The 14,361-nt window shown below is 41.1% G+C and overlaps 1 protein-coding gene across 2 annotated transcripts in view; it reads left to right on the forward strand.

Annotated features, from left to right (window-relative positions):
* Positions 1-14,361, forward strand: part of COL23A1 (collagen type XXIII alpha 1 chain) — a 498,328-nt gene that overhangs the window by 454,965 nt on the left and 29,002 nt on the right. The window contains exons 4-8 of one of the 2 annotated variants that reach the window (XM_074212224.1): positions 4,610-4,681; positions 7,752-7,868; positions 8,465-8,500; positions 9,648-9,674; positions 13,913-13,939. In XM_074212224.1, coding sequence (XP_074068325.1) covers positions 4,610-4,681; positions 7,752-7,868; positions 8,465-8,500; positions 9,648-9,674; positions 13,913-13,939 — 279 coding nt within the window. The remainder of the gene's footprint in view (positions 1-4,609; positions 4,682-7,751; positions 7,869-8,464; positions 8,501-9,647; positions 9,675-13,912; positions 13,940-14,361) is intronic. The other variant, XM_074212225.1, reaches the window with a different exon arrangement.

Below are 14,361 nucleotides of genomic sequence, written 5' to 3' on the forward strand. Positions count from 1 at the left end.
GGAAAACATATACACATATGAGTAAGTAAAAAATCCATACAGGCAAGAACATTTGTGGGGATGCTAACCACTGTAGAGAGTCATCGTCTCCAAGATAGCTGAAGTAGTTGCCAGGGGTCTTCTCCCCTCATCATTTAGCTCTCACCAAATGGAACCCAGGGCCCTCTGGTCCTCTCAAACTCACAAGTTTACCTCCAAGTCCAAATACATCCAATGAGGAGTCAATAATCCTTCTCCTAAGATGGAGTGGGGAGAAGGAAGAGGAAATAAAAGAGACAAAGGCAGACAGGAGCCCAGACAGGCAAAAGCTCTAAAAAAAAAACCCTGCACTAGCAGCCACATAAATGAGGTCTCTAAGATGCTGAGATGGAGAAAGCCATCCATCCATCCAATCAATCAATCAATCAATCAGTCAATCAGTATTTATTAAGTATCAGCATGCTAAGCTCTTGGAATACAAAAAAAAGAGGTAAAAAATGGTTTCTGTCCTCAAGAAGTTTATAATCTAATGGGATTCCATTTTCACTGTAAAGTCTCCAAGTGACATGATGCCACTCCAAGAGCTGAGACAAGAAAGCCAGAACTAGAAGTTGTTTCTTCTTTTAACTGACCCAACTCCACCACCCCAACCCTATACTGTCCACATACCAGAGGAAGGACCCTAAGAACCACTTAGGATTTGTCATATCTTATCAAAACACAAAGTCCTTTCAACAATGGGTCATCACAAGACTAGAAATGGTCCCCCAAACTCCTGGGGGAGCAACCTGTGAACCAAAACTGGTTACTCAAACATGTTCCATGGGCCACTGTACTGCTCTAAGAGTTCCAAAGTGCTTTGTACCCATTATCTCCTTTGAGATTTATTCCCTCTCCTTTCTTTGAGAGTACTTGGTAGCTAGGTAGTTGGATAGTTTTTTTTTAATTAGCCTTTTTAAATAGAACAAATGCAGATTCATTTCCAAGTCTTCTCTATATAAAATGATATATAAATGCTTTTCTGTTCTGTTTTCAAATGTGAACATAAGGTTTTCTCCAGGAAACAAAGTACACTGGTTTTCCTAAGACACATGTTTGTAGTTAGGTAGCAGCTATGTTAAAATGGGCAACAGGAAGTCAGGTTCTCTGTATTTGTTTAAATGAGCATGCCCAATGCTTGATGACTACTGTGTAGTTTGCACCTAAAAGAGGCAGATTGGAACATAAAAGTTGGGTTTGTTCACCATTTAGTTTTTAACCAATTTGCTGTAGTTCATTTTACTCAAATAATTCCTAAACTGGAAAATTGATAGTCCTAATTGTTAATAAGGACATTTTAAAAAATATATTGTCTAGGGTAAGGAAGTCATGGAACATAGAACAAATCATTTTCTTTGGCACATCCTTCTTCCCTTTACAGCATGCTAACAGTCTGCCCAACATACTCTGTATTGACCCTCAGCCTTGGAACTGCTCCTACAAACTTCATTTCCTACCACCTATTTCCCTTTAACTTGAGAAAGACTCTGCTTTGCCCCAGATGCCCTCTGGTTTATCCTCCCTGTCTTCATGATTTTGACCATACCCTTTTCCCTCAAGGGAGTTTTGTCCTTAAGTCTTAATCACTAGCAGGGATACATGTTCCATCTCTGAATTCTCAAAGTAGATCTGCAGTATATGATACTTCCTATTTGTTATTCTGCCTTCTGATTGAATCACCTAATACCTCCAAGACTGGATTAGCCCATATATCTTGGAAATTTGGTAGGGGGATGAACTATGGCTAGATCTTACATAAGCACTCTGTGAATGTGACTTTGATACCCCAATTTTCCCCAGAAGGATTCTTCCCTGTTGTTCATCCTTAATCACTGGCAATTGTAGGATTCCAAGCACCCTTGTAGCCAAAGATTTGATAGTGGCAGACATTTCTAGAATTCATACACCATAGCAATGAATGCTAAAACAAAGTTTCAGTTCCCAATAAAACGGGAAAGATAGAGGTACTGAGTTCCAGTTTTGAGTCTTCCCAGTCAATTATAGAGCTAGATTAATATTTCCTCATGGGTCTTGAAGTAACCCTTGAAAATAGAGAGTGGTATGGGCAAAACCTAAGGAAAGAACAAAGAGAGTTTGCAACTTGAATTAAACTGAATAGTTTCCTTTCTCTATTCCAAAACAACAACCTATAAAAGCTTCTTTCAGTGCTCAACCCCTTGCTGTGTTCCAAACTCTGGGGGTCAGTGCCTGTGCCCTCTGGCCCCATGACCCTGTGCCCATGGGGTCAACCAGCTTCCCAGTTACACAAGATGTATGCAGTGCTGTAAAGGTCCTACAAGGGTCTCCTCAAGTCTTTAAGTTTTCATACACACAGTCAGATCTAGAATCATAAGAGGTCAGAGCTGGAAGGAAAATTTAAGGTTATCTAGGCCAACCCACCCCAAGCTCAAGTGGTCTGTCCTCCAGCTTCTGCTTAAAGACTTCCAGAGATAGAGAACAAACTACCTCACCCTTTGAGACAGGTTTTAATGTTGGGAAATCTTTCCTTATATTGAGTCAATAACTGCTTCCCTGTGTCTTCCACCCACTGGTCCTACTGCTGCCCAATGAAATGGAGTAGAACGAGGCTAATCATTCATCTCCAGGGCAGTCCTTTAGAGAGTTAAAAACAGTCATCAGAAATATTCCTTTCCCCATTTCAGCCTTTCTTGTCCAGACCAAGTATTCCTAGCTCTTTCCAGGTTCTGCTAGCTGCCAGGGCCACGTTCTCCACTTAAAATATAAGGTTTTTCACCCAATTAGAATGTAAACCTTGAGGGCAGGGATTGCTTACACTTTTTCTCTGCATTCTCAGAACTTGGTTGCCTGACTTATAATAAATGTTTAATTGTCAGTTGGTTGATTGATTACTTGACTTGCTTCCAACTATCCTTGGCTTGGTTTGTTCTTCCAAAAATGTAATGACCCAAAGTGGACAGAGATGGATTCTGGTCAGGACAAAGGCCAATGAGATTGCTTCCTTTATCATCCTGGAACATATCTGGGCTAGGGATGGAACTGTGATTTCATTCAGATATGGACTTTTGGGTAAGGGAACTCCCTCTGCCAATGCAGGTTGGCACCTTTGGGAACCATCTACATAGAGTTGATAATTAAAACCAAGGGAGCTGATGAGGTCATCAAGTAGAAGAATACAAAAACAGAAGAGAATGGGGGCCCAGGACATAACTATGGGGTATACCTACGGTTCATAAAATGATATGGATGATGATCCATCAAAAGAGACAGAAGAGCAACCAGATAGACATTCTTATTTCACATATGAGAAAACTGAGACTCAAAGAAATTGTGATTTTTCCAAAGACTATGTATCTAACAAGTGACAGAGCCAGGTCCAGGTACAAGTCCATCTTTCTTTTTTTTTTAATTATACTAAGCTACCTCTAAAGCATCTCTCTCTATTCTGCTTGCATCCCTCTCCATACTCCATAGGTCAGAATCTTGGTACCAAAGGTCTCTTCTCCATACATGCTTTTGTGTGAAGTCAGGACTAAGAAAACAGGCCTTTAACAGGAGGCCATATTTGGGCAACCATTTAGTCATCCCAGAATTTTTGGGAGGTTCTATGTACCCCCATCCCCTAATCTATCCATAAAAAAACACCTGTGAGAATCCTGCTTGAAATGCCCCTCAGTCCCTTGCCCCCTCACTGCCCCCTTGGCAACTTTGGACCTGCAGATTGAAAATTTTTTGAGGTAAGGCATATTTTCACTTCCTCCTATCTCCAGCACCTACCAAAGGGCCTAACACGTAGTAAGCACTTAATAAATGATTGTTGATTGACAGTACTTGATAGTCTGGGCAGTCCCTCTGGTACAGGGTCCCAGTCACTTCCCAGAGTAAATTCACTTGCTGAATGTTTTAGGCAATGTGTGGCATTTTTAGTTATGAAATAAAGATCTTCTTTCTAATGTGTACATGAATGTTCTGTGAAACCCCCTCTGGGTCCTTCTTGGCAAGACAAGGACTCAAACAGTCCTGCTTCCCTCCTGAAGGCCCCATCTATCCCCATGTCTCCTTGGGGAGACACAGCTGTGCCAGGACAAATGAAACAAAGCTTTTCCCCAACAAACATAGGAGTGAGAGGAAAGGGCCCCACCTTGGCTTCTGAGCAAACAAGGTTTTTCCTGGGCATAATGAATGTCAGCCATCTGATTCAGGATTCATTCCATAACCAAGCTGGTGGGATTTCTCAGAGGCCAGAAGAGAGAATTTGTTTGTTTTGCTAGAGTGAGGGAAAAATTCATTTATTTGCTCTCTAGTGGAGCCAAAGAATTGATCTTTCAAGTGGGGAGACTCTTCCAGGGCTGGAGAGATGAGAATTCCCCTTCCTGTGTTACACTAGACACAAAAGATGTCTCCTGGAGAAACCTGTTCCAGCTTCACCACTTGCCTTTAAATCTAAGTTGTTGGAGTTCCATGTATGTTACCACTGTTCTTGGATTCTTCCCTGTTTCTTTTCACTTCCTGCTCTGTGACCCGTGAAATAACTCTGTGGTTTTGTAAATCACTCTCCTGTACTCCTGGACTCCCTGATCCTCCTGACTGTCCACCCTGTTCATCTGGCCAGATGGTCTTTCCCCGCCTTGGTCACGGATTTCTCTCTAGAGAGCAGCACGTGTTTAATCGCCGTATCCTCAAGGTAGCTGGGGAGTGAAGGTGGGGAATCCCTGTTTGCTGTTCCTGCTTTCTGAGTGCCTCCCTTAACTCGGCCAAACCTCCATTAACCAGACAGCATGAGGAATGAGGGATTCTGCATGTTTACAGGATGAAAACTCCCTTTCTTTGCTCACTATCATTCTAAACTACTTTAGAAGGTCACATACAAAGATTATAGCACTGGATCTGTGATTTCATCAATCTAGGAACCCCCTTTGTGAGGAAGCTTCCTCTATGCACAGCAGAAGTTTCTCTGCAGCTTAGAGTTTAAGAAATTAAGTGACTTGAGGGGTGGCTAGGTGGTGCAGTGGATAGAACACTGGGCCTGAAGTCAGGAGCACCTGAGTTTGAATTTGACCTCAGACACTTAATAATTACCTAGCTGTGAGGCCTTGGGCAAGCCACTTAACCTCACTTGCCTTGCAAAAAAAAAAAAAACTAAAAAAAAAAGAAAAAGAAATTAAGTAACTTGTCCAGGATCACATATTCATTATATGTAAGATATGACTTGAACCCAGGTGGTCTTCCTGTCTTGAGGCTAACTCAATATCCACTCTACCATTCTATGTCTCAAAAACCCCTAGGCATTCTCTGATATCCAGTCTTTTTTATTATCTTGGGCTCATTACTCCATTACATTCAAATCCCTTTTGATCCCTTTGTTTAAGGGATCTGGGGGAAAAATTATTCATATTACCATAGAACATAATGGCTTTCCTCACAACTCTGTGAGGTAGGTAAGACAATCACACACTTTACAAAGAAGGAAATTGAGGCTAAGAGAAAGGTCAAGACTTGCCTGGGGACATTCACAGTTAATAAGTGAGAAAGCCAGGAATGTTCCAGATTCCCAACTCCAGTACTCTATTCTTGAATCTCTAGACTCATAGAATCAGGTTTTATGTAGCATTATTGACCCTAAATGTGGAAAGGAACATAAAAGTCATTTAGTTAAGTCCTCTTTGCTTATTTTTAGATATGGGGAAACAAGGCTGAGAAAAGAGAAAGGACTTGCCTAAAGTCACAAATAAATACATCTATAATTCACACCAAAGTCCTCTGACTCAAAATACTATGTCCTTTGGGGAAGGGAATTTGGGAGGAATGGCAGCCTTTAATCATGTCTCCACCCTTAGCTTCAGTGTTCTCTTTTGTAAAATGAAGCTACTGGAACAGAACAATAATCTCTATGTTCTCTTCCAATTCTAAAGTCAGTGGATCCATAGTTCCAATATTTCTACATTTAGAGACCTAGAAATCACAATATAAAGGAAAAACCACGTGACTAGCATTTAGATGAGATGGGTTTGAGTTCTGGCTTTGTCATTTGCTTCTTCTGTGACCCCAGACAAGTGCTTTCCCCTCCCCAGGACTCAGTTTGCCCTTTTGCAAAATAAGGAGGTAAGAAATACTCTTTAAGCTCCCCGCCACTTAGTCCCATGGTTCTATAAAATGATTTCTGGGAAAGACCCTCACCTCAGTATTCTTTCTTGTGGTTTCCCTCTTCCTCCTGAAAACACACTGGTTGGGTTGGGTTTAAGGATGGGGATAAATCAGAAGGGGAATGAGGAGAAGGAAGAGCCACCCAAGGAACTGAGAATTATACTCAGTCAGGTTCTGGTTAATTGAAGTTTGGCTGCCACACTGGATCTTGTGTTCTGCCTGCTGCACGAGAAAGGAACCCTTCCCATCCTTGCACCACCTGGAAAATATGGCAGGAATTGCCAAATAGCCCCCATAGTGAGGACTGAATATTGGGGAACAAATTGAGAGTTGCTCAATTTTAAATACATTAAATTCCAATTCTGTGCCATTAGTCAAGCTCAGGCAAATGACCTGTCCAGATGCTGTCAGATTCCTGATGATAATAGCAATAGCCTCCACTTCACACAAACCTTATAGCCTCTAGAATGCTCTACTCCCAGCCATCATCCTAGACTATCTAGAGCTGAGCCCATGGAGGAGAGTGATGAGCAGCTATCTAACTTGCTCGCCTATCTGATCATGAAAAGCTCAAAGGTTTGACCCTGAGTCTGGCCAAGCTCTGTGCCAACTTCAGGACCTGCTGGGTCTTATCTATTTCTTTTATTGCCCTACCTTTAAACCCTTAGATATCAAATGCATCTGCAAACTACACCTCTATTAGACAGGAACCTGTTGGGACTCTATGCTGAAAAGTATCTATATTTCCCCATCATCTCTTAGTTGCAATCTCCACCCAGGTAATACCTCATTGCCTAACCTCACAGAAGGCAGAGGGGAACAGGGAGAGTTGCTTTCCTCAGACAAAGTAGATCTAACAGTGCTGTTGCCCTCCAGGGAATCATCAGGATGTTAGAGGCAGAAGAAGCTCTTTTAGAAGGCTTTTTTTTAGAAGACTCGGAAATAAGACATTAGAGGCAACATATAAAGAGAGAAGATGACTTTGAATCAATCATCCAGAGTTCAAATTCTGCACTTTTGACTATTTAGGAAAATCATTTTCCCTGGACCTGCCTGAACTTCAATTTCCTCATCTATATAATGAATTACTTAGATCATATGGCCTTTGTGGTCCCTTCTAGCTTTAAATCTATGATCCTATGAACTCTTCAGCTCTAGCTAACTTTATCTAGCAAGCACCTTCTTGGTTCCCCAAAGTCCTTTTACTCCTCCATTGAATCTCTCAGAATACTCTCCTCTTGGCCTAATTTTTGCTTCCTACTCTCTCCCTTGCATGTTCCCAGTCATGGATCTCCTGGCCAGGAGACTGTATTGCCTTGTGAGTGTCTCTATTTCAACAGAGAAGTTTGGGGGGGGAAGGTCCATTAGCTCTTCTTCCCCAAGATCCCTTCATCTAGATGGATGGGGTTCAGAAAATGACCTGCATCATTTACTCAGAATATCTCCATGTCCAAAAACATGGAAAGGAACTTCTTCTCCTTCCCCCAGATGAACCTCGAAGGTCCTGGGTAGATGCCCCCAAAGGGATGATGGATGAGTGAGTGCCCACATGCTTTCTCAATGTCACATCTAATACAGTTATAATGATGAGAGACATGAATGTCTTTCAGGGAGATCGAGGTCAAGATGGAGCTGCTGGTCCACCTGGACCTCCAGGTCCCCCTGGAGCCAGAGGGCCCCCTGGAGATACAGGAAAAGATGGTCCTCGAGGACCTCAAGGCTTGGAAGTAAGAGAACCTGAAACCTAACTGAAATTTAATCCTCATCTCAACCCTAACTCAACACCTGTTCTAACCTACATTCAGTCCTTAAACCTAACCTTCTCCCTAATCCAAATTTCATCCCAAAATTTAAGCCTAATCTTAAACCCAATACCAAATCCAAAAAAATTAATCTTATCTCAGTCCCAACCCTGAACCTGCATCTTCAGCCCTTCAATAATGTAGAAACAACTAAACCTGAGTAGCAAGACTCTGGAATGAAGAGGCCAGATAGCTGGTGCCCTTGGGGGCTGCATCCTAGAAGAGCCCCTCCCCTAAGTGGTGTGCATTGCTCTGGGATCAACTATTATAGTATAGCTCTGGTCCTAACTGCACATCACTTGCCTTTTCCAGCTGTAGAGAGTCCTTCTGCCCTTTCTCCATCTCTGCAGCAAGCTAGGCAGAGCTCCCCCAAAGACCTGACTCATTGAAAACAAAAAGTTGGGGGGGGAGGAGCTTGAGTGCCTCTATCATGAGCAAAGGGAGCACTGCTCTATCCTGACTGTTATTGGGCCAGGAACACTGATAGATTAATATATTTTGTAATCCTTGTGTCTCCCCAGGGTCTAAAAGGAGAGCCAGGACCAGGAGGTGTGATGGTCAGTACCCAGTACCTGAAACTTCAGGGGTCATTGACCAAGTCCACCATAGTTTTGCACGTATGATGTGACTTGAAGCCAAAAACAAGAGATTATGCTTGTGGTCTTAGGGAGGATTCAGTGTTGGTCTAGAGAAGAGCCCCGGGTATTTTGGAGCAGAGGGGAGCAAGAATGTGCCCACAGACTGGTTGTGACTCTGTGTTTGTGTGTACATGTGCATGTTATCTGCATATGTGTGTGTCTGATGTTAAATATATATTGTGAAGTATATTTTTATGGCAAGCATATGTGTATCTATGGATCTCAGAGTAGCAAGGTATAACATAAGTGTTGTGTGTGCTATGATATTTGGGGGGGGATAAAATTGTTTGTGGGTCATGGGACATTGATGAGGTATGTAATGTATGTTCCATATCATTCCTAGACTGCTAGGTAGGCATGTTTTGTATGTAACATTCAGGAAGAGTTCTGTGAGTATGAATAGGTATGGAGATGTGAGGATGACTAATAATAGCAAGGGCCTCCAGTACCTTATGGCCCATAGAAATGGGTCCCGATGTATCTTGACACATGACACCAGCTGACCTTGTGTATCAGGATTCAGAAGCTAATTTTTCTAAAATATCCCAAACCTCTGACAGTATTTCCCCCACCCCCCACTCCCTGGGGTTAGACATTTTTGGTGGTGCTTTGCAGCAATGGATACCCCTATTTCCATCTTGTCACCATAAGGACCATTCTCTCAAGTGGACACTGCCCTCTACCTTCCCTAGCTCCACATTCCACATGTGTCCTCCTACTAGGGCCAACATCAGACATGCTGTGGCTCCTTAGAACCACACAATGTATATCTCTGATCTCACAACTGCCCACTGCCTTGGGATGCCAGTCCTTTTATTTTTACTTCTATATCCCATATTCAGAAAATTCCTTCCCGTCTCCCATCCCAGGGCTAGACCTGCTGGCAATGCCCACCTCAACCCTCCTGACCTCTACTTATCCTGCTATCGAATGGATCTCTGACAGTGTCCATGTGTTCCTCCTGTCTATCATACCACTTATAGGCCAACTGGGATATGCCTCTTCCTCCCACCCTCTAAAATGTCATAATTTAACCTAAACCATGGAAACTTTCCTTCTGTAACAGGGCCCAAAAGGACCTCCAGGGCTCAAGGTAAGAGCTAACTCACCACTAGTCAGTCTTGCTGTGACAAACATAAGGTAGATTTTCTTCTAAACAAGGGGTTCACCTAGCTGTATGGCCTTGGGCAAGCCACTTAACTCCATTTGCCTTGCAAAAACCTAAAAAAAAGGGGGGGTTCTTAAGCTATAGTCCCCTGACCAACAATGGATCCATGGATATATTCCAGAGGATCTGTAGACTTGCATGTGAAAAAATATATATATATATAATATTAATTATATTATATTATATTATACATTCTATCATATATGTGATTATTTATACTAACCTTCATCAATTGTGAATTGTATTTCTGTTTGGGTATATATGTGTGTATGTATGTGTATATATACACACATAACTACATATGCCTATATATATACAAAAAAAAATTCTGAGAAGGGGTCCTGGCTTTCCTAGATTGCCAAAAGACTCCATGACAGAAAAAAAGCTTAAGGCCTCCTGCTCTAATCTCCTTGGTTGAATATTTTAGTTCCTTGAAATACTAACCTCTGGTGAAAATGTCTATTTCCTTCCTAAGACAATTTGCTTCAAATTTGCATTCATTTACATTTATTTGGATAAATATGGTCTACTGTGGAAATGAGTACTTTTCCTGATGAGACAAAATGGCATCATTCATTTATTCATTCAACATTCAACATTTACTGAACATGTACTAAGTAGAGGCAGCTACAGGATGCAGTACATTGAGCGAGGGACTGTGAGTCAATTTTGGCCTCAAATATTTACTAGTTTTATGATACTGGGGAAGTAACTTAACTGCTCTGTAACTCAGTTTCTTCATCTGTAAAATGGGGATTATAATGGCACGCACTTCCCAAGGTTGTTGTGAGGATAAAATTAGTTAATATTTACAAAGTGCATTATAAATCTTAATGATAATAATACAAGTTCCAAAGCTAGATTCTGAAAAGGAGAATGAAGAAGACATCAACCCTGTGCTCCAAATACTTACAATATCTCCAGTACCTCACACCCAGTACATAGTAGGAGCTTAATAAATGATTGTGGGTTTGATATATTGTTTGCTGTGATATGACTACAAATAGCAATGATGCAAACTTGAGTATGATAAATACATAAGGGAACTATAACCCAAGCAACATGAGCATCCAAAGGAAAGAGAGAACTTCCCTGGGACAATGGATGGAGGTGACACTTGATCTAGGCTTTGAAAAACACATAGGATTTCCCAGAAAAATCTCAGACTTGAAAAAAGAGGGTAGTAAGGCCTCTACTTGTGACTATGAATACTCAAATTTGCTGTATCTCCTCCAAAAGGAAAGCCAACTTTCACTTAAAGATCAGGTGCAAAAGAAAGGCCTCCAGCCTTAAATGCAATTTCTCTCTCTCTCTCTCTCTCTCTCTCTCTCTCTCTCTCTCTCTCTCTCTCTCTCTCTCTCTCTCTCTGCCCCTGGGCAACTTTGGGCAAATCACTTACCCTCTCCCTGGGCCTCATTCTCCTCACATGTAAAATATGGGGGTAGAATTGTATGGTATCTAAGATCCTGTCTAGTTCTAAGCCTGTGATCTAAGCCCTCTGGTAAAGGGGATCCCAGGAAATCCTAAGACAGTTCATTTCACTTTTAGAAAGCTTGGATCCTTAGTAAGTTTATCCTTAGACCAAACCATAATCTGCCTCTGGCAATTTCCACCCATAGTTTCCAGTTCCTCCCTTTGTAGAACAAACCAAATCCTTTTTCCACTTGAAAATCCTTCAGATACATGAAAACAATGCTTCTGTACTACCATAACTCTTCTCTCCTCTGTGGTAAACCTCCCCCTGGTGCTTTATCTGATCTAATACAGCAAAATGAGCTCTCAAGATCCCTCACTCATCTGATCACACTCTTCTAGGCGACCCCAGTTCGTCGATGCTCTTCTTCAAATGGGGCTCTTAGAATAGAACACAATAATATAGTTCATGACCCAAAAATTCAAAATATAAGACAATTACCTCCGGTTGTCTGAATATCATGCCTCTCACTATCCCTAAGATCCCAGTAGTTTGGAGGAATTGGTGATCTTCAAGTCAAGTATTTATATGTTCCAGAACCTGTGAAAAGTACTAGGGATGCAAAAAAAAAGGGCAAAACCAAATGAACAAGAACAGTCCCTGACCTCAAGGAGCTCACATTCTCATGAAAGAGACAATGCAGAAAACTATGCTTTTATATTCAGTAGACAAGCCATCAGAGGGAAGGAACTAATATCAAGGGGCATTAGGAAAGGCTCCTTGTAGAAAGTAAGACTTCAACTAAAACTTGATGGAAACCAGGAGATGGAGATGAAGAGGGAGAGATTTCCAGGAATAGAGGAGTCAGTGAAAATAGTGGAGTCATGTGCAAGGAGTAGAAAGGTGGCTAGTATCACTGGATTGATGAGATGTAAAAAGACTAGAAAGATAGGAAGGAGCCAGGATATAAAGGGCTTTGAACACCATAACACTATAAAATTTGCAATCCACTAAACTTGCAAATCTTTTCCACAAAATGCTGTCTCACCATTACCTTGTTCTAGTGAAATTGATTTTTTTAAGCCCAAATTTACCCCTCCTGAAATGACTTCCTCTGTGAATTCCCCCTAGAATTTTAGGCACTGAAAGCCTACCGATAACCTTTGAAATCTATTCTCCTCAGTATATATCAGACAATCCATCTTCTATCACATATTCTTTATGCAGAGAGGGACCCTTTCCTCATATGGTTCACATCATTTCTTCTTTAATAAAAAGTTCTTCAGTTTTGGAGAATCAGAATCGGTACAGAATTTTCCCTTTTTTGATTCCTCCACATTTTCAAACATGAAATAATCATTAAGGAAAGTCAATAATTTATCAGTCCCTCTCCTTTAGGCAAAAAGAGAGTTCCAACTGATGTCCAGAAAATTGTCTCCCACCACAACCTTGGATCAGGTTTGTGCTGTGATTCCTGGACTCCATTTCTGACTCCCCAGGTTTGCATGATCTACAGTGGATCTCTGTGACATCTATTTCTCCCTTTGTTCATCTGCTACCATATGTACACCACTGTGTTTCCTCCCCCTCCCCCTGATCCTGGATTTCCTCACTTGAACATATATCTCTTCTGTTCCTTTGGAATAAATTGTAATGTACAGAGCTACATATTCTAGTAAGATAACCTATTTCACCAAGTCTTAGTGATATCTCTGAGGTCAAATTTGCTTCCTTGCAACAGAATCTCTGGTTTGCCTAGCTCATGGTCCATGTTTTGTGTATTTGTTTACAAACAACTGAGCACATGGACTCATTTCTTAGATTTTATCTTCTGTGAATTTCTGGGCATCTCAACTGGGCAACTCAATTTATGCCTGTGTAGAACCTTCTGCTCTCTGTGGCAAGGATTCTTATCTTAGGAATTATGAATCTCTTTAATATTTTGATATAATTGATTTGCTTTGTAATCCTAGGATTCTTTATTTGATGCATTAGAAACATTACAATGGGAAGGGGTCTATAAGCTTCACCAGACTGCTGAAAGGAATTCATGATAACAAAAAAAAATTAGTTTAAGAATTTCTGCTTTATAGAATTTAAATATATGAAGGCAATTTTTACCCTTCCTCTTCCTTTCCAGTTTAAAACCCTTTTGATCAGATTTAAACCTAGCAAACAAGATGGGAGTGAAGTTTTATCTGCAAATACATTTTCCCTCCTTTCTCTGAATAGCTAAAGTTGCTTTGTTCATATATTTCTTACATATTAATTATATTTTTATTTTGGATTCTCGTGACCATATTTTATCACCCATACTAAATTGAAAGCACCTGGAGGGAAAGGCTCATTTCTTCTTCTTTGATTTCACCTCATTGATCAGCATAGGGTCTTGTACATAATCAGTGTGAATTTGATGAATGAATAAATGAACTCCTTAATTAAATTGAGTCCTTTTGTCCCACAAGGAAAAGTCATTTTTATGGCTTTAAAAGTCTGTAAACTAGACTTTGGGAATTATCATCATGGGTGAGGGGAATAAAGAAGTGAAGGCAGAAAAGATCTTGTCATGTTTAAGGGAAAGCAGATAGTCCAGTTGGATTGAAAGCACTTGGGACTTGAAGGGGGGAAGAATAAGGCTAAAGAGATGGAGGCTGGATCAGAGTTTGAGATATTTTAATTGAAAAAAATATTCTGATTGTTTTGTTCTCTAACTGCTCCATATTATTTTTTGTTGTTGTCTTTGTCTAAGGGTGAACCTGGCATTCCAGGAAGAAAGGTAAGCAAAGGGCTCATCTCAGAGCATGAATGTTAGATCCACTGCCTTCCTAGGGAGCTGAGGAACATCTGGGTTGGGGAAGAAGAAGGCATCTGGTCACTGTGACAACAGGAAGGGTGAAGAGGGGAATGAAAATGCATTGAGACCCTCTCATGAAAATCAAATCACGTCAAAGGAGCTCTTCCAAGCCCCTTCCTTCCAACTAAACTTCAAGAGCAAAGCCTCTGTCCTTGGAGACTGGGGTAGGGTAGGAAGAGAAACAAAGAGAGAATGAAAGACTTCCTGTTCTTCTTCAGACTGGTCTTTCTTACATGTGAGGAGAACTAAAATCTTGAAACCCTCAGAGTCAAGATTGACAGGACAAGCAGAGTAGGGAAATGGACAAAGGGACTGACTCAGAGGCTGGGGACCATATTCTAATC

The sequence above is a fragment of the Macrotis lagotis genome, chromosome 1 (genome assembly GCF_037893015.1).
Source record: "Macrotis lagotis isolate mMagLag1 chromosome 1, bilby.v1.9.chrom.fasta, whole genome shotgun sequence".
NCBI classification, from domain to species: domain Eukaryota; kingdom Metazoa; phylum Chordata; class Mammalia; order Peramelemorphia; family Peramelidae; genus Macrotis; species Macrotis lagotis.